Below are 27,350 nucleotides of genomic sequence, written 5' to 3'. Positions count from 1 at the left end.
CTTTTCTGGTTTCCATATAATGATTTATTTTGTTCAAACTTACTTGGTATGGGTTGGTTTACAGAACCTGGTAGGCTCGAGTATGGGGGCTGTGCAAATGGTTTGATACTGAAAAGTAATGAATGAAAGTGAGAAAAAGACTCCAATACCAGATTTTTGTGACACGCGGGTATCTCGGTTATGCAGAATTGTTAGTGTATCAGTGTAAGCATGTGTTGCTGCACCAGCTAGGCGTAAGTCCACCTGCTTCATTGCTTAATAGTGATGCAAAAACAGCATCATTTAATTGTGTTTTTGCTGACAAATTCATAAAAATGCATACATTTTTTTGTGTGTGAACACAAATCATCAAACACTACAAGGATTCATCTACCACATTCCTCTTTTCTTAATAAAATCTGAAGCAGTCTATTGCCTGGTGGTGGTGATGGTGGTTTACATCAGTGCAGAAAACATACAATGCAGTGTAGAAGAGTTAGTACTGCTTTGTGCTCAGAGTTGAACCTTGGCTAGGGGGAACTTACGCATGGCTGGTGCGGCCAAGCCCAGGAGTCCTTCCCGGGTTGAAATCTAGAACCAGCCTGGTGTACAAAAACATTATTCATTAAACATTCCCTGCAATACCCACCTGATATTAAACCTAACCTCATCAGTGATTCATTTACTTATTCATGCTTTTACTTATCTCTATCACCAACGTCTTACTTCAGAAAGAATACCGTGATACCACAAAGTTCCTGTGTGTTCAGTACAGGGGTTTACTTACTCCTGAGAAGGTCCAGGCTGTCCTGGGATTTGAGCAGGCCAGAACTACAGAGTAAAGAAGAAAATAAAAGTCAGTGCCCATTTGAATCACTTCAAACTGCAATGAAAAACATTAATGCCCTTTAATTGCCAAAAACTGAACAGCGGTCTCACTCTGGCTGGTGGATACGGGGCCGGAGGCAGTGGTGGAAGATGTTTATTTATTATACTCGGAGAGACGATCTGTGCAGATGACAGCGCTGCCATGTTCTGCAGGGCTTTGTCCTTAGATGCCTGATCCTGCAGGTTGACAGAGAGAAACAAGAGGAGTCAGCCACAAGGTGGCAGCCTAACCTCGGCATAATCAAATGCAGTATGCTATCCTAATGATAATACAAAACAATGACACTGTTTGTGTATATTTCATAAATGATTAATTAGTCTATTCTAAATAAAGTTAACATTAGTTTAGCTCAACATTAAATCTATTGTAAAGTATAAATACAACATTGTTCTGAAGATGTTTGCTTGAAAGAGCAGCTTTCAGAAGGAAGCAAAGAGAAGTACAGAAAAAAAATCAAGGTCAGTGTGTTATAAGGCTCACCACAGGAAACCAGAATAAAGAGATTCAAGTTGCAAGAGTACACATGGACAATTTAGATTAAAATTTACTATGAGAAACTTGAAACGTAGCATAAAAATGATCCTAATGCAGCCAATTGGTGTCTAAATTACCTGGAGTAATTTTTTGTAAATTATCATTATTTTGAAAGTACACATTGTTTCTCAATTACAAACACGTCAATTCAAATTTTTGAAATGTACTATTTTTCTCTTTTTCTAATGGCAAAAAGCAATTTAGCCACCAAAATGTGACTTTGCAATTTAAAGAAATACGCCTCAGAAGCGAGAACCCAAATCAAAGAACGACACCTTATGCCAAGCAAGCAGGACTCTGACTTTTGGCGGAGGTTGGAGGATATTAAACTATTGTAGCAGGATGTGGAGCAGTACTGTGCTCAAAGCGTGACTGTTTCGAAGCATTGCTTCATTGCGGGATTGCAATGGGTTGGGGCGCCATGCCAGCAGAGGGCCATAGCAAAGGGACAGTGCAGTGTTGCTGCCAAACAAAGGGGAGGAGGGAAGCATATTGCACAAGTCAAATTCACTTACCAAATTCATCGCCTGAATCAAAAAAGAGAGAAACCATTAGTACTGTTCAATTCTCAAAGCTATGTTGAGGTTAATCTATCTTTTTTTGGTGGGCATACGTATAAATCTGAGCGTTCAAATCCAGGTCCATATTTGGCTTTGTTTGTATTGTGAAAATAATGAATAACTAACAATTTCAAGTTGTTGTAAATATGTGGGGAAACACGAAGCCAATTCATTGTTTTATTGAGGAAAGAATGAATTTGATTTTTTTTAAGAGGCTATAAAATCTGAGTACAATTCAAAACATAGGATTTTTTTTTTATTTCGATAACTCAGCAGTTATAAAAACTCAAGGGAATTAAATCTTTATAACTTGTTACTTAATACTTATTGCTGTGCAACATATGAGATGTACAGCGGGTAGACATTTGCAACTGTTACACTTCAGGTGTACACTTCACTTCAAAGAGTGGCTTGGGAAACTTTTTTTTTCTTTTTTTGTTTCTAGAACTTTGAGTTGGATAAACTCAGAGTCCATCATGCCTGCCCTCTACCTCTGGGTGTTAACGTTTCAAAGCCAAGGCAAAAAGTAAAAATGACCTCATCAATCCTTGCACCTATCAAAAATGCACTCATGATGCATTATAAATCCAAACAACCAAACTAAACATATAATCAGTAGTTAATTTACAAGTTAAGTAAATGTTTAATGGGCTTGGTGTAAAGTGTATTAAATCGATTATGATTTTTTTTTTCTTACATGGACACAGAAGGAATGAGACTGAATAGGGTATCTAATGTTTTCGTGTCAAAACAGAAGAAAACAATCTTTATTCTTATAAATTCTAATAAATTATTCCATGTTAACATTTTCAAACAGAAAGTGGGTTCCTTGAACCTTTATGTCTTGTCCAAACAAGACAGTAATTTTAAAAGTGTATTATTTTTTAATTAAAATATTCATGTGAGATAATTGGAAGAACTAATAAAGTGACCTCTGTGAGACCTGTACGGTTATCGGTGAATTTGTAGACAAACAAGGGAGAAACAGGGTGAAGATTTCACCATGAAAAGTCTATGTAATCAGAAAAACACATCTCATTTTAAATGGGGTCTTTGTATTCAACATAACCTAGGAGTTTGTAGACAGCTCAGAAATAAAGTCAAAATTTATGAAAGGTAATGCTTGATGCATCTACTTCTTTTTAATTTAGAATACTAGCCACCGTTGGGTGCACTGCACTGAATATAGGATGTCACCACTGACAAAATGAGACTACACAGTTTTTTTCTTCTGTTTTTTTAAACAAAAAATCCCTGCTATGAATGCCATTTTCCCCCAGATTAGTCTGTGTTAATTCAAGTTTAGGTTTAGGTTAGGATTCAAAAGATCACAGTATCCTTAGTATTAAGTAGTGTCTGGATATAGTTTTTTACTCATATGTGAAAATGCAAAAAACAACAAAAAGCATAAAGAGTTGAAAGAGGATTTACGAAGTTTGAGAAAAGTCAAAAGGAGGCACAAGATTACAATGGAGGATTATTTTTCTATGTTGACTTTTACAAAAGGCATTACAAAGAAGCACACTCTAGGAGCTCAGGATGTCAGAGACAGTTTTAGGGAAAGAAAAAGTCTCAGAAGAGTACAGTGTGATGCAGCAGCATGACTGGCACAAAGGAAAGATACATAGCTGGAGCAACATGCAGATAAATGACCTTTCACTCAAATTTTATAAGCTTGTGCAGCATTCATTTCAAGTAGAGGCTAGAGGATGAGATAGAATAATTCAGAGGATGAGATTGAATGCATTCCTGCAGCTCAAAAATCATAGTAAAAACTCTCTCTGTCAGTGCATTGTATGCATGGCACAGATGCAATATTATGATGATTTCTAAAGCTTAACTGGTAAACAATAATGCGCGTGGCAAGCTTGCATCTACTTATGCAGCCAGAATAAACCTCATGTCAAAGCAAGGACTGATAAATATATTCACAAATTAGCAGGTTAGTGCCAAGCCAAGCATTTACCAGCCCCACAGGCCGCAGTGAAGCGCATACCTTTAGCTTTGACTGGATCTCGCGAGATTTTCTCCGGGCGAGAACCTGCAAGTGGCTAGAAACCTGCACAGAAAAATAGCCAAGAGGAAGAAAGAAGAAAGGAGACAGAGAGAGAAGAGAAGAAAGAGAGAAGCCGTAACCAAAGAGGAAAGAGACGCCCAGTCAGTGTTGCCGGGAGGCAGGCTGGCAGCACCTACCTTTATACCCGCCTGGTATTCACGAACTTTCTTCCTTGCTAACACCTGTATGTGACTAGACACCTAAAGGGGTGTGAAACAGCGTTTGAGCATAAAAATAACATGCATGCAGATCCATGCACACAGGCCACACATCTATGCAAGTGCTGACACACACACACACACACACACACACACACACACACACACACACACACACACACCTTTTACAGGATCATGACACACATTAAGAAATCTACACATAAAATAAGAAAGTGGATTTAAAGGATAAGGCCGTTATTTTTTCATATTAAAGTCTAGACAGTTAATTGAATGAACTAATTAATAAAAATGATAAGTTAAAGGTTTATTTATGAAGACAAAATGTATTTGTTTAATGTTTCAGTTTGATAATTTGTGGTCTATACTAGTTTTGTCCAAAATCAAATCAATCGTTAATAATAATAATAATAATAATAATAATAAAGTAAATTTTAAAACCAGACTTGTCCTCTGAAGAACTCATAATCCACTTTTTTAAGGAAGCCACCAGACTCTATTCAAAAAAAAAAAAGCTGTTTTGATGATGGATTTTTTCTACATCGCCCAGTCAGTAGCTGGACCCAAACATTAAAGTTGTAAAAAACTTGATTACCTGTTTTCTTGTCCGGGTTTTGCCTGTTCTCAGCTTGATGTACCTCGCTATTAATTCATTGCGACCTGTAAAAGAGAGACAAAAAAAATAGTGGGGGCTTATCTTACAGGATGGTAATTGGATTACACTAAGCACAGACAGACAAACAGCAGGTGTCTCCAGAGTCACTTTTAATATGACGACACACAAACTGGCAGACAGATTGAAAAAAAATCATTCAACATTTCCAGATTACTTGCAACATCAAAAATTGGACAGAAGGTGGCACTCTTCTCAAGTCTTGATCTCATGTCAAAAGAAAAGTAGTGTGGCATTTCTCAAAGCTCAGAACATTTGTCAGGAGCCACAGAAACACCTCTGTTTCCTATAGGGAGATTTCTTTAAGCAAATTAGCAAATAGTACATTTATTCGTTTTACCCCTCGGTTTTCACTAGCTTGTTTCACACCTCCTTAAATTCAGCTCACATGGCCCTGAAGCCTAATTACAAAGAGTATTTAAAAACAGAACCGCGTTTTTTTTTTCCATGCCATAACATCTACACTCGACATTCTGCACAAACAGGTTGTGCAGAGAACAGGATTCTATTTCGGGCTTTCACGGTCCTCTATGCACTCAGTGCGGCGCATGTGATTCATCAAGCCATACCTTTTCAACAAACTGCAGCTGTGGTCATGCAAAAATCATCTTTGGAGTATGAGAAGTGCAAAAAGTGTTATTATGTTGTCTCAATGGAAAATCAGTCCATCAGTGCTTTCAGTTATCTTCTCTGCCAAGTCACGCTTATTAGGTTTCTGTGGCTGAAAATCGGGCCAGAGGGAGAGGCTGAACTGCCATATCATTATGAATAATGGCCTTAACTCTGCTAAACTTGCTGACATAAATTTACACCAACAAAATTGGTCAAGATGCGCCTTTATGAACAAACAAAAGACTGTGTGTCTAGATGTTCAACAGCTTTCCAGACACATAATAGCAGCAGAAACAAGTCCTGTTTTTTTCACACACTCTTTAGCACTTGGCCTCCAGAAGGCCATGGTTAGTGCAATTACCATAAAAGTACTGCAGGCCATCTCCAGTAGGCTTGCAGTACTCACCGTACAAGCCAACCAGTCAGCCCGGCAGTCGGCCAGCAGAGCAGAGCTGAACTGTCTGCCGATACTGAGGTAGTCCCTCCCCTTCTGCCCCGGGCCAAGGATGGACACACCCGCTTCAGCGCCTCCGCATTCCTAGCATTCCTCTAAGCCTGTCACATCTGTGCTAGCCAGTCTGATTGGCCTGGGCCCGTGAACACAGCCAGAACTCGGGTGAACACACATATGTTCATATGCACTCCCAGCCCTGGGAGAAGTAGGGGTTAGAGCTGGAATGAAGTCCATCAGGATGGGGTAAGGGGCAAAAGGGCAGCTGAGAAGGGCAGTAACTCTTGCAGGAAACACAAAGCCATAACTGTCTCTGCCAGCAACTGCCACCTGGCAGTAAAGTAGCCCATTTCCCAAAACAACAGCACCGTGTGACCCCGCAGTCAGCAGACAGCCGCACCTGCTGCCGACCATCCCAACAGAGGGTGGCAAAGAAAGAACAATGACATCAACCCCCACCCAACTGTCACTCTCAATCGCTTCAGCTGGGGGAAAAAGCAATGCAGCAACAACAACCCCACAGTTCTGATATGAATATCACCGATATCTCACTGCACATTACTGTGTACTGAAATTAACTTGGTGCTACAGGCTTGACCAAGAAAGATAAGAACTTGAAAGATGTGGATGAGGTGTAACTCGCACACTTTCAGGACTACAAAGAGGTTGAATAAAACTCAACTTTCTGTTATGGTGATGTCAAGATGTTAAGATTTTTGAAACTGCCCGCAGTGATGAGCACAGTAATGGCTCTGAATTGTGTGGTAAATAATAACCTTTCACCTGTTGGACAGTGAAGTTCTTTAGTTGAGGTGCTGAGAACCAAGTCTTCATTTTGTGGACCTTGGAGGTGTAACTTATTTTGTAAAGAGTTTTTCCTTCTTTTTTTCAGATGCACAGCAGTTGATTCATACTGCTAAAGCTTGCAGGGGAAGGCCTGAACAACTAAAGGTAGTACCAGGAATTATGTCAACCATCTGAAATGAAAAGCATGACATCCTTTAAAGATGTTAACTACAGCTCATAAGGAAGTGACTTTGTTTTTTTTTTTCTTTTTTGTTTGTTTGTTTCTTTTATTTTAATTTTATATTGCCAACCTCCTTAAATGGGTACGAACTGCACAAGGCAACATTATAGCCCAGTTGTAACTAGATTACATCTAGACACAAAATAATTCATTCATTAATTACTTAAAAACATCAAAGCAGTAGCAACAGTGTATGCCAGTAGTTGTTTTGTGCTAATTGATACTTCAGCAAGTTCTTCTTTAGAAAGAATACCCAGAAAGACCGGTTAGATTGGTTGATACTTTTTAAGGATACTGCTTCCTTAAAACTGTAAGACATTAAAAAAAAAAAAAAAAAAGCAACAGAGAATTACTGCGTCTTCAATCCGCACCCGTGGTAGCAACATCTGCTCAGATTTGACACGGTCAGGGGGATCAGAGCGGGAGTAGCACGGACTGCAGGGGATCATGACAGGTGCTTACAAAAACACAGACACACTCTTGTACAGTGCTATGCAAAGTCTCATTGTCCTCTATTTTCTCTACATTTGGTCTTTCCATCTCTCTTTCCGCCTTTTGAACTGCTTATGACTTTTTTGTTGATTGCTCAACACCCCCTCAGATCGCTGCAGGCTGCCATTCTTAACCTCTTCATTGACAAGACACGCCTATCTTTTTCTTATACTACATTACTGCTGGAATTTTCCACTTACACACCAAGATAGTGAGCAAAAAGGTACTCTCTCTTCACTCCCCATAACCCCCACCCCCCAGAACCTTTTATACGCCCTTATTATCTTCTCTCCTCCCTTGTCATAACACTGAGGTAATCCAAAATTGCTAACATACTGCTCAGCCATGACTGAAAACATTCCTTACATCTCAGTGAGTAACTGACAGAGAAGCTACATGGCTGCTCAGTCATCATTACAAACCAAAGCTGCCCCCCCCCCCCTTTTCTTTTTCTTAAATATGTCCACATACATGCTGTGTTTTGTCACAGTTGTGCACATGCACTGAACCTGCTGGCAATTCAACATCGGTCCACAAAGGTAGGAACAGACATAAACCCCTGTTTAGCACTCAAATCTTTCTCTACTTTTATTACCCAGAGCGCTCTTTAGTAGTGACAGCTGCAGGTCTAGAAGAGAAAAAGGTGTGTGCTTTGGGTTTGACACACCTGTTGAGGCCAGAAAACGCAGGTGAACAACATGTCAGCACAGCCCCAAGGCCAAACAAGACGGGCAACATTTTTTCCATCTTCTAACGACACTTCCTCTAAATTTACTGTGTGCCGTGAGCCAACCATTTCATTTTATCAAGAATTAAGTTCCTGACTCTTGTCTATGTTTTGTTTTTCGTTAATCTGAAAAGATGCAGACGATAATCTTTACCTGTAACAACTGAGTTCCTTTACTCTGAACAAATGATCTGAAAAAGCAACCAAAAGGTTTGACATTTTGGTAAATATTTACTTACGAATAAGATGAGATGACTGACTCCCCTCACCTGTCTGTTATAAGGTTATTAATATAAGCTTATAAGCTTGCATTGTAGCATTATAGCTTGCATTGAATTTTGTAAACAGGTTGCTTGGTCCTATCCCCAAGTTAAAAAGAAATCCACAAACAAGCAGCTCTAAAACTTGTTAAAGACATTAAGTATATTTAAAAAGTTGGAGCTTTTTAAATATTTTTTTTTTGCTTTTATACGGGCATGAATTAGCTACTTGACTTTGAGACAGTGACCTCTTAGTCTAAAACATAACCAACCTCATTGGTGTTCAATTTTACTGTATTTTAGTGTATTGCATTTTACTTCCTGCATTGAATGCAAGCAGAATCAAGTCAATTAATTAAATAATAGCAACTTAGGGTAATAAAACATTAGTGGCAATGTGTCGTTTTTGAGCAATATTTTTTTCTCTCTCGGACACTGTACTTGGAGAATGACTTTTACGGCGCCCTGCAGCTGCTAAAACACCAGTTTACACAGAAAACCTTAACTCCAAATCAGAACCATTTACTTTTTAATTTAAAGCTTTTAATTTCATGGTTGTGCAAGGGGCAAATTGTGTGTGCCACACCTTCTTTTAAAAATGCCCCTATACATTCTGTTATTAGCATTAATTAATTTCTTTTTACCTCTTACAAACTGCTACAATCACTTCTGTTGCACTACGTATGATCAAAACCAACTTAACAACAATACAATACAATATAGTAAGAAGAGGCTATTTTGAGTAATTTAAAGGTGTACTTTGAACTGGACTCATGTCGGTTGACATTCCTGAGCTGTGACAGATTGTGTATATATATATATATATATATATATATATATATATATATATATATATATATATATATATATATATATATATATATATATATATATATATATATATATATATATATACATATATGTAGAGAGAGAGAGAGAGAGAGAGAGAGAGAGAGAGAGAGAGAGAGAGATTTTTACTTTTTAACATTATGAATCTGATTGTTAGCACATGATTTAATAAAACTTATTGTTGGGATTATTTGAACTTTTTGTCACCCCTGAGCTATGTAAGTGACTGGAAATGGTACTGGGAAGTCTAGACAGGCTTGTGGAGCAGTGAACACATGAGTATAAAGTAGTCTTTTCTTGCTAATGGAAAATTGCAAAGGTTTCCCAGCAAATAAAAATCCTGGAAGAAAAAATGGAATTCCCAATGGGAGGGATGACTTGCCTGCTTTTGGAGGCCATTGGAGTCTGAGACTGCTAGGTAGACAGTCTTACATACAGTGCAATCGTTAACATTCCCCTAACCTCACGTCAGGGCAGCTTTTAGATGTCTGAGGTAATCACCTTGTGAGAAGGCTTCTTCTGGGGGCATTCCTTGGCTCTCCCAGCAGAGCCTCAGATGACTTATTGTAAAAGGAGATGGTGTTTAGTGCTCTTGAAAAAAAAGGGCTTCTAAAAGGGGTCTTGACAGTTTGTTGCTGAGGGGGCAGGTTTGTGCAAAGCCTGCTTCTTTGTTGGTGTTCTCATGACAAATGTATGGAAGGGAAGACACAACACTGCACAGCTAAAGTGGAATAAAACATTACTTGGGTAAATTTGAAAATGCTTCAAAAGTTTATGTGTGCGCAAAAGTCAAAGCATGTTCTAAACTAGCTCTGGCACCTAGTAGAAATATGTCACAATATTTTTCCCATTATATCCCATTATATCATATGTATATGTTTAAGCATGATATTCAAATCTGACAAAATAAAAAGTTGATAGATGTTATTTGATTTACCTCATATAAAATTAAATCACATTGGATAAAACCCAACCAATATTGTTGTCAGCCAGTACTAACCTGTCATAAGTGTATCAGCATAGGTGTATCCTGTGCGCTAGACACCTACATAAAAATTTAGATCTTTGGGATAATTTGTGCCATCACATAGTGAGAGCAAACTGAACTACATTATTTACAGTACATGTATATGTCATTTGTTTGTTAAATCCATGCTAAAATGTTCCTTTTTTTGGGCGGATTAATCTGTGACCCCATTTAATGCCATAAAATGTTAAATTAATCAGCAAAACCATAAAATATTCAATTTAAAATTATCCAAAAGAAAAAACAGTATGTCAGAAATATTTGATAAACAAACTAATTATTAGAAATTCATCTATGCAAACAAAACTTTAAGTAAGTTTTGACTAATCATTTAATCCACCATGCGTTTCATGACTACTTTGTTCCTTAAGGCAGGTTGAGAGTAACAACAGAAGCTGCAGCAGTGGCTGAGTAATCTCAGGTATGTGCTTGTCCTTGAATATCCGAATCTGCTGAACAAATGAGGATAAGATTCCATCTTGGTTGAATCATGCCAAAAGAATCCCATCTGACGTCAAGCAAATAAAAGCCACACAAAAAGCAGCGCTTTAAAAACAAACACCGATGCTTCTAAGATACACAGTCCCTCTGACATTTTGATGGCCATGATTGATGGTTTTTATGGTTGCACTGAAGCTACAATAAGTTTAAACTTTTAGAGCCTTGATGGACATTAATTAAAGGGCAGGAAATTCTTACCAAGCACAAGGCGGCTGAGTTACAATGTTGAAAAAAATATCACTGCAACTTAGCAAAATCAAAAAGAGGGCACAGCAAGTACAAACGTAAAAAAACCCAGCTTGATTTCTCACATTCAACATTTATGGCTCTTCAGCTACATTTCCAAGATAAAATAATAAAATCTCATTAAGAAAACAGTCTCGACATTAGGAATGGGAGAGTACAATCAAAATAATCAAAGACAAGTGTGTTAAATTTCCCACACCTGCATGCGAGTGATTCTACGGAAGGCCTTGCCAACATATCCATCTGGAGCGTTTCAGGACATTAGGGGCTCAACACCTGCAATTTAATGGACACGCTGCAGGAAACAGCGCAACTATTCCGAAACCATATGGATGTTTAAACTCTTCGGCAGAACAGCAGGCCAATGTGATGTTTTTGTTCTGAGTCTCGATTCATGCTGGGCTAATTATTGCTAATTTAACTGAGCCATCCTGGATCAAACGCAACAGTTCTCCTGAAAACCGGCTTTAACCGGTTACCTAAAGGCAAAATTCTCCCAGTGATACCAGTGTGTTTAAGAAAAAAAAAATATATAAGATGTTGTTCAGAGATAAAAAGAAGACAAAGAGGTTGTGTGTCTAACAACATACTGTGGAGAAGGACAGGTTGTGAAATAGTAGGAGGGGAAAAAAATCAAGCCATAAAAACACTCTGAAGAAAAAGACAGGTGTAAATCAATGGGAGAGCAGTCGATTTGCTCTCAGGACAGCAATAACCAGCTCTGAGAGTGCTGGTACGACTGGAAGAACCTGCCCCTGGGTCACAGCACAACAGGTACAGACTTGTTAAAGAGAGCTCTGAGTGGAAAGAAAACATTCTGTAGCAAAGTTTTGAGCGCAAAAAGAAGAAAAGTATTTTTCTCATTTCTTTTCAGGAAAGTATTGCCAGTGTTTGTTTTCTTTTAGCCACAAGTCTCTGTGGAATGAATGTTTTTCTCATTTTCGTGCATTCATTATGGAGTGGATTTCCATGTAATTGTTGTTCTTTTGTTTCTCTGGCAGTTATCCAGTGAACTCACCATACATCTTTCCCTCATCTGACAAGATGATTTTCCTCCTTCCACAGGGAGGGTAGATGGCGAGGGCCTCCTGGAAGCTCTGCTCAATGTCTGGGGACCACACGCCCTCGGCATCCCCGTCCATGGTCTTGTCTTCATTGTCCCCGTCCAGCCCATCTTCTGGGCTACCGTTGGCACTCCACTCGTTGGACGCAATTGTGGCGGCTCCCCCTGGGCCCAACCCTGAGCCCCGGTATCAAAGGATCTGTAGGTGATCTGTTGAATACAGTTGCATAAACATTTTTAAAAGTCCCATACTGATCACAATTTTTATGATCATCACCAGAGCACAACCCAACAAACAGTGTTTTTCACCCAAACAGCAAGTTAAAGGGTCTGAGGAAATGTAGAAACAGTTTATCGTTAGTCCAGCATTATTTGGAAACGCTCATTGAAAAAGTATTGTCTGTTTTGCCAAAGCCATAATTTAACCCTTGTTTGTTGCCAAAAAAGAATATAAAACAAATCAGTGAAGCACAATGTTTCACTTCAGTTCCTATTACTATTATGATTATTATTATTATATATTTTTTCTCCAGTAAAACCTCACCTAGTAGAATTTACAGATGTTGCCATAGTAGAAGTTTGATCTTTTATCAAGATCAAAGGCATTGTTTACACAATGGCATCCATGCTGGTCCCAGCTTTACACTTAAATGTCCAAATTAAGCCAAGGTACAGGCCATGTGACATCATCTGGCAACACACATAAAATGTCCAACATAAAATTGTCTTATTTTTGTGCGGAGGTCGGTTTGTGGAAGTACTGCTTTAACTGGATGGGGGAGTTTCATGAATTTGATGGACACGCTGTGATATGTGCTAAGCAGCAGGCAAATGGGTCAGGAGTGAACAACTGTCTTACATTGTTCTTAGAGTTTATGAAGCAACACTGCTGAGCTTCAAAAAAATAAATTTTGACTTGATGCCTTCTATGAACAGATACCAGATAACCTTGAGGAGATATCTAGTAAAACTCAATCAATTCAGTTATATCTAAGACAACTCAAATTTGACTCAAATCTCAAATTTGTCTTTTTTTCTTAGAAATCCTCACAACTGGAAACATTTGACTTGCTGCAAAGAAGATCTCCTTGAAAAAGGAATGTTGTTCATCTATACAGCCACTACCTTCTTTGACGTTTTTTTTTATTGCAGTCATTAAATTTGCAAGAATAAACAATGCAACCCGTAATCATTATGATAATTTCCTTGATTTTATGTCTCTGAAATGGCCAAATGAATTCAAGATATTCCATAAAACGAAGTTTAAAGACCTCACTAATCAGCGCTGGCCTCAAAGAATTCTTGTGGTCTGGGAACTGTGTTCCAGTGTGGTTGGCTTATGGCTGACTGCAGGCATGGCTCTTAAGTATTTTTCAAGCTGCCTTTTCAGCATTGTATTGTTTCTAAAATGGAAGTCTATGAGGTAACCATTATCCTCCCATGATGCTTATGTTTCTGCTTCAGCATTTCTGCAGATACTGACAAAAATAAAGTATAATGGATAAATACAGACCCAGCCAGTTCTTTTTTTCATTACTGACCATTATTTTACGAGGTTTAGAAATGCAGGATATCATAACAGCATAAAAATCAACCCATAACATTTCTATTCTTAGGTGAAAATATAAATTAGCAACAATAGTGAATAAAGCCCCTGTTTGTAATGGCAGTTTTACAGCCAAGACATTTATAACATCCTCTCTTTATTGCAAGGTAAAGAATCTACAACTTCACAAATGGAAACAACAGTACAACACACTACGAGGAACTTGATGAGACAAGGGAGAATAAACTCCCTTTTAACAAGAAGAAACTTAAATATAAATGTAAAAAAATACTATACATACACTATAATGTATGAAATTCATCATTCATGAGCACAGGAATCTCTCCTAGGCTTTCTTTTTCCATGCTTTTCAACAGTACGTGGAACAACACACACACTTTACAATTACTGTAGCTATAACAAAATGTCTGATGGTGAAAAGCAGAGGCAAAGGATTAGTGATGCTTTCATTCCCTTCCCATCATCATTTAAAAGGAATTACAAAAGATCAAAGGTGAATAGAGTATGGCAATACTGTTCCTGCAGTGAAATTCTACCACAAGCAACATGCAACATTAATTTTATGGATGACACTGAACCAAAGCGAGAGTTTGAGAAATATCCACAAGTCAAGCTGCTAATTTTAGCTGAGAGGGTCCTGGTTACGGTGGACCCTTTGAGACAGGGTCACAGTGTTAAAACTCAACACTGAAACTGAGCACTCATCAACAGCTCAAATGATCTCAGTCCTCACGAATCACTGGGCTGGACTGCTCCCAGTGACTGCTAGAGTTGGGGTTAGTTTAATTATAATCTATCTAGCCAATTTGTGGGGGGAAAAAATTGTGATACTTTACCGATAAATAAGAATCAAAAATGTGTGCAAGTAAACAATTAGAAAGCCCTGCACTGACTTGTGTAAAACCATTTCATAAACTATGAATTGCCATTTAATTACTTATGTAGAAAAGAAAAAAATCTGGTTTTAACTTTTAAAAAGTGATGATTTCTTACATTTTGCACTGTTGAAGAAACAAAACAAGAAGTGGCAAACAAACCAACAATAAAAAAAAGTTTGGGCCTACAATGTAATGTGGGCAGATAAATTAAGACATTGGGAAATGCTCGTTATGGTTTCCAACAGTCAAATATGATGATTTCAAGTGCAATGTTTTATTTCACCAACATCTCAAAACCCTAAAATAATCAATCTACTATAATACATGGCATATTCTAGCATCACATCTTTACATTTTAGAAGCTAAAACCATAAAATGTTTTAGCTTCTAAAACCACCACAAGAGTTTCGCCAGTGTGGTTTTTACTTTGTTGTCACACTGTCCGCATTGGAACAAATTAAAAACTAAACCAGCACAAAAGGTCCACTTCTATAAACAATAATGTAATCTTCAATACACGTCTATCTCATTCTCAAGTATAGCATATGGTGGTCATATAGCTTGGTGCGAAGATGTCTTTCAAAGTATGTCATTAATGAGTGTGCAGGTGCTGCGGGGTAACGGCCTCAGTAAAGCCGAGACCGTAATCATAGGCTGATGGCACAGTTAGGGAGGCGTGGAGGGAGAGGTGGCTGCTCTGTTGTTTATCTCCAATTATAGCAGAGAAAACACTGCGAACCTCCTCTGCACTGTGAGCAGTGAAGAGCCGCAAACAGCGCTCAATGTAACAGCAGATCCGACGACCTCAATGGAGCTCCAAGTGCTCACAAGAGCGTGTTCAAGTGAGGTGCTGCAAAAGAGAGGCTCTTCACTAAGAGAGGGGCCTGAATTCCAGACATGTCCTTATTAAGAAAGGGCTGCGAGTGCTCACTGTTTCTCCTCCTGCCTCCCTTGTGTCAACCCAGCGCCCTCCCCTCCCTCCCCTCCAACGAGCACTCAGAACGTCTTTACCCAAATAAGGACAGGAGACCAGGGGATGCATGTATGGGAGGAGGAGTGGGTGGTGGGTGGGTGGTTTGGATGGTAGGTTTGAGAGCAGAGGGGGAAAAGGGGTGTGTATGGGGGGGGGGACTAGGGGGGACTTTGGAGGGGGGAAGGGGGGTCCAATTTAGGCGTCCACTTTGGAGTCTGGAAAACAGTGGGATTGTTCCAGCTGGAATGCAACATCAGCAGTGAACACGCTCCCACTTTGTGACGCTCAGAGCTCAGACTAGAGGGAGGGCATTGTCTGTGGAGCAATTTTTCAATACATCTCCGAGTGGAGTCACAGGATTTAAGTCAGGACAATGGCCCCGACATCATGATAAAAGTTGGACGGACAGTTTTATGGACTCAAACGCAACAGCTAGTTTCATACTTGTAGAGAGCTCCAATTAAATGAGTCAGGATGAGGAGGTTTGGGATTTAGTTGTCCAACATGATTTACTCCCAAAATACCAGTAAAGCAGTTGTAATTAACATACTGATTAAATTAGAAGATCTCTCACCAATGCACTGTAATGTCCCTTCGAGCCAGTTTGGGTGAGAAACTCCACAGCATAGAAACAACTTGCAATGATTAAAATACAAACAGTCCTCAGTGTTAATAGAAAAAATAAATCAGTTGACTGATGTTGAGTGGCATTAACTGAATGAGCATGTTCAATGAGCAATAAGTACTTGTGAAGCAAAGGTGACAGAAAATCCTCAGTTCCTCATTCTCTACTCGAATAATTTACAGTTCTTTTTCCTGTTACATGAGATTTAAAAAGGAATATCCTTAATGTTATGGGCTTGAAATTAAACACAAAGTAAAGTTAATGACATCATTCTGGTTTTGCACACCAAAACACAGCCTTAACTGAAATGGCACTCCCAACAGCAGCAGCCTCCTCTAGCAGGAGAACGCACCTTGCAGTGTGGCAGGAGCAGCTCAAGGAAAGCAATAAAGTGCTCATGCCTTTTACCAGGCCTCTAAATTCCCAGATCCCAATCCAGTAAGCATCTGCATGTTGCACAAGCCTGATCAATGGAGGTACCACTTGCACCCCACATGTCCTAAAGGATCACCTACTTCTGTCCTAATACCAGTAACTGCAGGACTATCATCAAAAGGTCCTATGCCGATAATAGGTCAGAGCTATTTGGGTGGTAAGCTCGCCATTTTAATATCATGGCCTAATATAACATTTTACTTAAGAATTAATCAATTGTGTTGTGTGAGACAAAAATGAGACGGTGGTCACTTTCATGAGTAAACCATAGTATGAAATATAAATCTTATAAGGGTGATTTCTGTTTCTTTTCCATTCAGCTTAGACAATTGTGACACACTTTGGCTCATTTTAATTTGCTGACATTTCATAGCACAATTGAGAAACTGTTATAGAACTGATACTGATAATAACCAGCAGCTCCCATGTACAAAACTGTGTGTAAGACTTTTAGAGCTTTTGCCAGATGGAAACACTTTTTTTTAATGTGTCCTGGTTGGATGACACACTGCTCTCACATTTTACATAAAAATCAGGGACACACCTCCCCTCCCTCTGTCTGGGAGTCAGGCCATGGGACTCTGAGACCAACATGCTACAGAATTCCAATGTGCAGCAGGAATGTAAATAACACTGCAAAGCTATGTGGCTCGCACAGTCATTGAAACAGCACCATTCATGCACCAGAATCCCTCTACCCATTTTCCCAGTCCTGAACCCAGTGATCACATTACATTCTGTTTTCAGCAATCGGCTTATCTCTGCTCCGGCTCCATCTACGAACTGACCGGAGTTTGTTGGCACTGCTTTGAGTTTACCTTCTTCTGAGACAGGGCTGTGTGTGGTAAAATGTACCAATGAATTCCAGAAATTCTACTGAGTCACTCTCAGCTGGCTTGCTTGAGGAAAGTTGTCAACATAGCCTTAATCAGGAAAGGGAATCCATAAGTCACACAGAATGGAGGAAATCACTTACAAACACCTACAGGCCGGAAAACAGATTCTGTTTCTTTCAGTAAAAGCGAAATAGGTGTCTTGGCATTCAGCAGTTGGTAGGATAACATTTAGTCAAACAGAAAAGGCAGAGCTGACACATTTTTATATGTTGTCTGTTATTCCTCAATTTTATCTTCCACTGAACATGATATCATCTTGGGTCTCTCAAATGGACCAACCAGATGGGTTTCTACTTACGCAGCGGAATTCAAAGACTACAGTGAGGCAAGACCTTGAGTCAAACTTTCTCTGTCATGTCTGATTTTTATGGCCTGACGGCAACATCTCCTCTTGAGTCCAGCGGTGGGAAAAGAACATCTGTCGAACCTCGAAGACGTTTAAGACCAGACAGGATGGATCATAGTAATACATTTTAGCAGAGACTAAACATCCCACCGTGAGAGCCATGTGAGCCCACTGAGCTAGGACAGCAGTGTAAGTACCACAAGGGCACAGTATGTGTCCAATAGCTTACAAGTGTAAAGTTAAGTTTTAAGCTTCTGCTGTATAGCAATAAGGGAAACTATTATTTCAACGCCCAGGTTGCATGTGTCACAAAAAGGCCTCCCAAAAAACAAAACCACAACTTAAAAAAATGAAGCCAACAGCTTCAGTTCTTCTAACGGCCACTTGAGGCTGGCTCCTAAAGATCATCAGACTCCATAGACCCCTATGCTAACATTCAGTCATGGAAATTACTTGTTTATAGCCATATACAAAAAAAAATATTTTGGTCTGACTAGCCAACCCTTCTTCACAGCAGTACAGGAGCCAAATCTTTCTTTTTCCTTTGTTTTCTGCTAAAGTTAGGGATGTGACAGAGGGCTATATGCATCTTTTCTAAACAGCCTAGAGCATTGTGGGTCAGCCTAAGAGTCCTGGGCCCACAAACTTCAACAATGGACCCATCCTGACAGCCCATGATAAGTATTTTACTAGGTTTTATTTTCTATTTTCAAAATAATTATTTCAATAAAAATGAAACTAAATGCCCCCCGACCAATTACAAGTGCCCATTTCACAATGACAGTACTTGTTAAATCCGAGGGAGCATGTCATGGTTTAGCAGAGCAGGAAGAAATTTTCCCTCAACTTTCTGCTGTCGATGTGACGTGCATAATGTTTGACTCCATTTGAATCCGTTTTGGTTCCATTGAACCTGCACGGCTTCTCTGTTTATGAGTTATTTGCACACTCCGTGAAAAAAAAATTGTCATGAGAACTGCTGACAAATTCATCACTTTTAATTAATACATTTGTTTTCCTTGCAGTTTCTGGCTCTGTAGAACGCCAGTAACAAGGCTTAGATGGAGAATGAAGTCAACGCAGCAAATACATTTTCTGTTGAAAATTGAAAAAAGAAAAAAAAAACGTTATAAAAATAAATTCTTAATTTCTTTACTGCTTTTTATTAAGCCGTAAAGATCAGACAGGATGGATCATAGTAATACACTAGAAGCTTTAATAATAAAACCATCAACTACTCTGATTACTCCTACTCTGAATTTAAGGTAGAAAACACAACCTTGTAAATGTAACTCATTTAAAATTTTAAAAACACCTGAAGTAAATATAACATGAATTCTGTGATCTCTAATACGTTGGTACAGAAATCATTCGTTGCCATTGTGGTATTTAAGCCTTTAACAGCAACTATTAAAAAGTTGAACCTGGTCCACAGGACTGAAACAGTAGAAGACACAGTTGGAGCCAAGGTTATAAACAAGATATTTGACACAGCCATTAGGTATATTTGCAATATATCTTTACAGGTGTTTTCCTTTTATTTTTTATTTTTTGAAACAAGAAATTCTATATGCCTTATCAAAATGAAAGTGTATGTAATGCAACACGCGCATTTGCTTTAGGATTTTGTTTCAGTGCGTCAGCCATAATTTTTTATAGAATCAAGTTATTTATAAACCTCACTAGCTGAATACCAGGATGCAAAAACCTATTTTGGCTGTAATGTTAATACATCTGATTTATTTGGCCACTTGGGGTAGTGCATATCGTTTGTATTATTATTGTTTTTTTGGGGGGTTTTTTTCAGATAAAGCACAAACAAAGCACCATGAAAGGATCAGCTTCCTTCATCTGTTCACATCTCTGTACACCCCATGACTCAGTTCTACTGACTCATGTCCCAAAGCAGATTGTTAACAGATTTCCTTCAAATCTGTCTCTTCCACTGTTGATCCATCAAGCCTGTTGTGTTTGCATGTCTCTCTGTCATTGCTCACAGTCGGATTGTATATTCTTCCATCTGTACACTACAAGATTTGTTCCTGTCGTTATAAATGAAGTCTTTGTTTAGTTGCTGTAAGAGTTGGGACACTTGTTGGCAAAGAACAGGCCCCTACTGGCAGACATAAGCCCCCCCGCTTAGCTGGGAGTAAAACACACCTCCACTGAACTTAAAGTCTCGTGTATACACAGTTACAAATCACAGACCCAAACTCCTCCACATTAGAGAAGCACACATCTTGTTAAGGTTGAAGGGTGCTCACAGCTGTAGGGTCAGTGCTCTCGTTCAAAGTGAGACCCCCACCACACACACCAACAGTCTCACAAACACACACATTTAACAGGGGAAACAACAGGTCTTGGCGGCAGAAGGAGCAGCTGCTCTCTAAGGTCAGATTACAGATAAAGAAAACATTTTAGGTTCCGGGCCAGGAAAGCTGCTCTCTGACAAGAGCTAGAAACATGGCCTTATTCCTCCTGACACAGAACACACATATGCACATGTTTAACTGCAGCACTGCTCCTTCATTTAGGAGATAAATCTAAGGTGATGAGCTGGCACAAGTGTCAGGCTGTGTGCTCTCTGCATTTGCTGAAGGCACCACTGCCTTTTTAAGACTCATGAAAGCACGAGCCCCATCTTCCAAAAAAAAGGAAAAAAAAAAAAATCAGAGTCACCACCTTCCCCTCTCCCTTCTGTGTCTGTGTTTGGCCCTAATAAATTCTCTCCAGCTCCTCCAATAACTTCCTCCTACTTCCTATCTGGCAAGGCACTCAGGAAACAATCAGAGCTGAGAGTGAGAGGAGGGCTGGACGGCCAACAGCTCACACGGCAAGAGACAGAAAGAAAGGCAGAGGGAAAAGTTAAGACAAACACATGAACACACACGTACCATATGCACACTCTGTCAAGTCAGACATTTGCAGTTTGATACCAGCTGCCTGCCCGAGGAAAAAAATAAGGCTCAGAATAGCGTCTTGCACGCAGAAAAGAAAGCGATCTGAGCTGGAAGAGTCTGGCACACATTCCTCGATTATTTACACCATGAAAATGAAGAGAAATGACTATTATTTATTGCTTTCTTTTAATCATTTCACATAGCATGGAAACCGACTAACATGCTGTAAGAAGGCAAAAAGAGGTGGCTGGTTTCCTAAATGAGTCACAGAGTCTCAGGCGGATAAATGAGTATCACACGTCAAGGCACAGCATGAACATAAGGCCTGATTCATTCATTTGTTGTTCTATTTTAACACTGGATGCTGCTGGCTATTTGGTCTACCTTGAACTGTGACACGTTCAGAGATTTAAGCCTAATCCAGCTGAAAAGGGAAAGACTGACACAAAGCAGGGCCAGAAAGCCAGAGAGCTTTTTTTTTTTTTTTCTTTACAGCCTGAATCAGCATTTTAATCGGAAATTTTCTGGGGAACGTAGCAGAGAAGCCATTCTAGCCTGAATTGGTCATTTTGTGGTGAGAGGAGCGGTTTAAAGCCATAATCTGTGAAACCTTTAAGACATGCATAACTTTGCAGCAGAATGCACCAGCCAATAATTCATGCAACCGTATAAATCGTGGCACAAGGCATTTAAAAGCAGCCACGGCTGTGATCAGAGCTGTATACGAGCTGTATCACGAGGAAAAAAAAACTCCAATCTTACATAAAAAGCACACCCAAAGGTTAAACTTGTTCTTCTGTTGAAGACAAAAGTCTAATCAGCCTAAAAACGACTACACCTGTGATGTTTTATATTAGGAGCAACTAAAATGAACTGTGCTGCAGAGGGAGATCATCCCCCAACCCAAAACACTGAGCAGAGGGATTAAAGGAGTTTCACATGAGTGCCCTTGGGTCACTGGAGCTCCAGTGCGACACAGGCCACACACACACACACACACACACACACACACACACACACACACACACACAGACACTTTATGAAGCAGTGCAGGAGTAAGCCTCCTGTTATTTATAATGGAGGCTGGAGCGGAGACAGACATTGTCACAAATAACATTTCTTTCTGAGTTCTTCTTCTTTCGAGTAAAGAAATGTGGAACATTGCTAACAATTGGTTGCCAGAGGAAGAACAACTAAAACCTTTAGCAACTTGGGGACAACTGACACAAAGAGTATTCTGTTCTCCGCCACTCCCCAGCTCCTCCCCTCAGTGGTCTGAAGAGGAGGCCAGAAAGCTTATCTGTTAAAACCTCATGGTTTGGAGGATATGTAAACATGTGCAGTGAATTAATGTGAATAAAATGTTGATAAATTGCATTACTGAGGACTTTCAAAGTGAATTCTATTTTGAAAGATTTTTACACTTTCTTTTTTGGCTCTGACTCCAACAAGTAGCTCAGTCCAGCCGTTACTAGCTGACAGTGTCAAACTGCATATTGTAATCCAGATCATCATTAATGCCTTTCTGCTGAGAGCTGCAGGCTTTTCTCTTTGTGTCCTCACCGCACAGACATAAGTGGTATTTGTTCAGGTCTGGGTTGACAGAGGCAAAAGTGTCCACCATTTGGACGAGAACTTCTGGAACTGGTGCTAAAAAGCAACCAATGTCTGCACAAATGGGCAAAAGCTCATTAGCTGGTCTTCTGTGGGTTTGACACAAACGGGTGAAGCTGCTACTGACAAACGGTCAACAGACCTGCATCCAAAGTAAACTCTCTGCAGTGCAAACACGGGATGCACTTCACCACTGGAATTAGCCCAACACCACAAATAATTTGAAATACCTATAGTAGCTAAAGTTTCTGATTAAGCATATTAAAAAAAAAAATCAAAAACATAAGGGGATTGATTTGTTTCACCCTATTGAAGAGAACACATGCTCATTAACTCTTCCCTCTAATAAACAGCCTGAAGGAACACAGCTGGGGATGAAAAAAGGAGAGAAAACAGCCACTTTTAGGGGATACTACCACAAGTAATCTAATTGACCTCCGTGACATGGTAAAGCTATAAAACCTTCCCCTAATTTAACTCCTACACAAGTACAAAGTGTAAATGCTGAATCCACAATGGCTAAGAAATATAAAGTATGTTCAAGGAAAAAAAAAAGACCACATTGTACAGTGGGAGGCCTGATGTATTCAGGCTGCATGAAAACAATGAAAGAGAATCTGACGGAACAGCAGAATGCTTAATCCTCTCCAGATTTACCCATCAGCATCAAAATCTATTATTAGGCATCTTGGCGTGTCTCATTTACCAAGGGCACATTGTTTGGTTGTTCATGTTGGTGTTTCATTTCAGAACATTTCCACATGTAGGTCTTAAGCAGGCCCCAAACTGGAGATCTGGCTTCTCAACCATGACCTAACATGACAGCAAGAAAAGAGACACCCTATTTGATAGCCGATTATCCTTCTGCTTTAAAAGGCTTTAGAGCGGACTTAAAGGGCTACACCAAATCAATGTCATACTTTAATTTACAACTGTGTTTATGAAAGACAATGATGTGAAAGAAGAAAAAAAGAGAAAGGCTTTCCTTCTGTCTTGAATTTTAGGAAATGTTGCAGGGGAAACAGTAACAGACGTTAACAGGTTATTCTGCTAACAGCGACCAACCTGACAGACCGCATTCTGCCGTTGAGTCAAACGTGTTGACTGTCAGTGATTTAACTGTGCAGTTCATATGACCGCGCAAACTTAGGATAAAGGAGGTGCCAAAGTTTGGCTCTGTCAAAACGGACACATACTATTTTCGCCTAGGTCTCTACTAACCACACACAGTTGTATAGCAGGTGTAGCCTGAGGTGGCACTCATATAATTATACAATTAGCTTGCTACGTATCCATGCATCTCAAATCCTCACCTATGAATTATGTACTTAGAAGGACTTTGCAGTGTATCATCACATGCCACGTTTGAAAAAGTCAAGAACTACATAGATAGATAGATAGATAGATAGATAGATAGATAGATAGATAGATAGACAGATAGTTACTTTCTATAACAACTTTTATTCTGTGGTTTACACTGCAGAGTCTTGTACACCTCAATGTGCATGTACATAAATTAATTTAGATTTTTCTTTAAGGTGTAATTCCAGATGTAAGTGAAAAAAAGCTTTGGTTTTCTAATCTAAAACTTTGATTCAATACAAACCATTTTAAAATCATTCATATTAATTTTTGAGTGTTTTGATGAAGAAAATGCTTGATTTAAATTTAGTCTTAAAAATGTATTAACATACTGCAATGTTGTTCACAGTCTGCCCGGCAAGAGCTAAAGCGAAAGCAGACGTAGCTGAGCTGACACACACACACACACTTTTATATGAGATAATCTTGGTTTGTTTAGGCGTTATCAAGAAAACTACTCTGTATTTGTAATTCCATGTAGGAAGCATCAACAAGACCTCCAGAATTTATTTAACCTCGCTTCCTAATCAAGAAGCTGTCTTACTTTAGTGATGCAGAGGTCCAAATCACGCTGATGTTGTGTATTCCTCTAAAACGTTTTCGTCCAAATCGTCTCTCTCCGTGCTTGTCTGTAAAACTGTTGGATTCTCCTTGAGGAGCAAGGCTGGAAGAGTTGGATCCAGGTATGAACTGTCCGAGACAGAAAACAAACATGTTTTTCCCATTTCCTTCTGTCAAACGAGAAAACCTTTTTCTTTTCTTTTTTTCTCTTTTAGGGTAAAAGTATGTGCCAATGAGCGGGCTACCGGTGGAAATATGATTGCACATAGGCTGTCAAAGATATCCATGCACACTGGGAAAGTCAAACACAATAGAGTATCAAACTGCAAATGTTTTCTTCCCTCCCAACGCAGGGAGCTCCGCGGAAAAATGTAAAAAATGACAATGATCTGAAAACTTCACCGAGACAAGCGGCATGAAAAAACTCCCCAGAAAAAAGGCTGTGGACAGAAAGAGGGAACATTTGTGGAAGACTTACCTTTTTATTCTGGCAGTCAGCTTATTCTCCTCAGTGGGGGAAACTGGTCAATTCAGTAACTTTGTTATATTTTGGCGCGCTGTTGTTTTCCTTAATATTTCTCAGAGGTTTGACAGTATAAGTGGAATGTTAAGTATGACTTTGGTATGAAATCAACGCACTACACTGGAAAACGAAGGGGGAGGGAAAAAAGACTTTCAAGGAGGAGCCATTGGTGCGCGTCAATCAACAAGCTGTTGGAGGGGGGGTAGTGACTTCACCGCAGGCCCCGCCCACAAAATCCCTGAACGCTGATTGGAACCTCTTGTCCGAAAAACCAGTCTGGCAGTACATACACACGCAGAAATATGTCAAAGGTAGGAAATATATAAAGGCATTTACATAAATGACTCCGTGGCTTTATATAAAAACACTGGAACAGTCTTTAAATGAATCTTTTTTAAAAACATTATTATTATTATGTTTAATTACTGTAGAATATTTAATGTTTCAAAACCTTAATGCATTTTTTTTTAAATTTTCTAAATAATAATATATAGGGTTTAAAATGGAAAACTGTGCAATTAGTTACATGTGGAAATATTATTCTATCCAAAATATTAGTGATAAAAAGATAAGATAATATGGTATAGTATATAAATATAAACAGAACAGAGAAGATCACAACAAATTACACCACTACTAATCACTACTGAATAAATGGGATATAGATGTTGGAGGTATTTTCACCTGCTGGCTTATCCCCAACGTGCCACCACAAGCAATGGATATGCATATCTGATTTGGCACAGATTTCACATTGGATGCCCCTTCTGGCACATGAATGATTACCTGGGCTTGTGACCCCCTGAGGCTGGGTTTATGTCTCCTCTCATTCTAAAAGCAGGGATCTTTTGCATGTAAGGCGAATATGTTCACCACTAAACGATGGAGTCACCTTCATGTTGCCTCGGAACTTCATTTTAGTCTTAATTTTACAGTAAAACAGAGAAAAAGAAAATGTTAAGGTCCCCTACACACTCAATAGAAAAATGATGCCATCTCAATGTCACACAGAACAAACAGCACACATTCAATGGTTTACTCTGTGCGTCTGGTTATGTTGATATTTAATTTTCTTCAAATCTAAAGAACAGAAACCTCAGCTTGATGTTTGGTACTTAATAATGGGAAAATACTACAAATATACAAATAATGTATTATGAAAAGCTTTAGTTAGAAATAGATAACAGACTCAGCTTCATTGTCATTCAACCATTTGACATCTTCCTCTTTCTTCTTATAATTTTCTTAGATCTTAGTATATGCAGCATGCTACTAAATAACAGGTAAAAGTGGAGACATGACTAGAAAAAATACTACTATATTAAAAAAAAGTACTAAAATATTGTCTAATATTATTTATAATATGTCATCCAGTCTAAGGTTTTGATTATTCTCAACAGTTTAAATGCAAATCCTTCTCCTAGACAACTTTCATGTGAGGAACACAGTTTTCTTTTCCCCCCTAGAATTTTGTTACTTTAATTTTCCCCTAACAGACGTTGACATTAATGCAGCCAAACCTGCATAACCCACAGAAAGTCATTTAAAACTCCAATTTAAAGTCTAAATGAGGCAGTAAGTCAATTTTGAGTCTGAATTATCCTGTAAAATAAATAAGTAAAACAATTTCATTAGGTAAATTAAAGGGTTAAGTCCAGATGTAAAGGGTGTAGATAGCTTCTAGAGTTTACTTACAAAATAGAAGACAGTTTCAATACAAGTGGGGTATTTCCCATAAACGAGAATGAGAATCAGAAGGAGCATTACAACTGCTTAAATGTTATTGACAGAGAGACACAAAAATGAAAGCTGGACCTTTACTTGTAATGGAATATTTTATATTATATTAATATTATATCATATAGTATTGTCTTGGCATTTATTGTATAATTACCTCCAGTATATAGCCAATTAGTGAGTGTAATCTGTAACAGTCTTTGTTGTAGTTTTACTTTCACATTGTAGTCTAACTATACAAATAATAATACATTTGTCATGCAGTTATACAAATATATGCTGTAAATGCTCATATTACACTAAATTCCTGTTTTCAGAAATAGAAACTATGAATATTGCTCTCCCTCGTATTATCGCTTATTTACTGGAAAGAGGGTTTAACTAGTAACCATGTGTGTATCACTGTAAATCTTATAAGCTTACACTCACACCTTTCCATCCAGCAACAGCTCCTTCTGTTGGTCAATAACATGGTTGCAACATTTTTAGATTATGAACGTTTATACACCACACACATATAAGACAGTAGTGTACATTTTCACACATTGTGTCTAAGAGTACAAATGTATCAGCATGACTACAATAATGTTGGCAGTTGTTTAACTATTACTCATATTACAGGAAAAAAAAAACAATGGGGTAGGAAGAACTCACCTTACAGCATCTCTCCAGAGGAGCTGCCAGTTTTAGGCTTCATTTAATTTGCGAGTCTGGACAACTGCCTGAGCAGGTTCAGGCAGAATACACACCTCTCACTTACTCTGGAGGCCCTCGGTTCAAACAGGTTTTTCCATGCTGAGTGAAGCTCCTC

At 38.9% G+C, this 27,350-nt stretch overlaps 1 protein-coding gene across 9 annotated transcripts in view; it reads right to left on the bottom strand.

The window, feature by feature from the left end:
* The window catches only part of LOC134627446 (transcriptional enhancer factor TEF-5-like), a 28,581-nt gene extending 3,652 nt beyond the window's left edge, over positions 1-24,929 (bottom strand). The window contains exons 1-11 of one of the 9 annotated variants that reach the window (XM_063473515.1): positions 24,758-24,929; positions 24,263-24,408; positions 12,078-12,332; positions 4,790-4,854; positions 4,156-4,218; positions 3,959-4,021; positions 1,918-1,929; positions 919-1,044; positions 767-810; positions 525-581; positions 44-108 (exon numbers count right to left, since the gene is read on the bottom strand). In XM_063473515.1, coding sequence (XP_063329585.1) covers positions 44-108; positions 525-581; positions 767-810; positions 919-1,044; positions 1,918-1,929; positions 3,959-4,021; positions 4,156-4,218; positions 4,790-4,854; positions 12,078-12,201 — 619 coding nt within the window. In that variant the 5' untranslated portion in view covers positions 12,202-12,332; positions 24,263-24,408; positions 24,758-24,929. The remainder of the gene's footprint in view (positions 1-43; positions 109-524; positions 582-766; positions 811-918; positions 1,045-1,917; positions 1,930-3,958; positions 4,022-4,155; positions 4,219-4,789; positions 4,855-12,077; positions 12,333-24,262; positions 24,409-24,757) is intronic. The other 8 variants (XM_063473516.1, XM_063473518.1, XM_063473517.2 and 5 more) reach the window with 8 other exon arrangements.
* Positions 24,930-27,350: the final 2,421 nt, after the last annotated feature.

Source organism: Pelmatolapia mariae, linkage group LG5, assembly GCF_036321145.2.
Source record: "Pelmatolapia mariae isolate MD_Pm_ZW linkage group LG5, Pm_UMD_F_2, whole genome shotgun sequence".
Taxonomy (NCBI): domain Eukaryota; kingdom Metazoa; phylum Chordata; class Actinopteri; order Cichliformes; family Cichlidae; genus Pelmatolapia; species Pelmatolapia mariae.
Note: the sequence above shows the minus strand (reverse complement) of the source record. Positions and strands in the feature narration are given on the sequence as shown.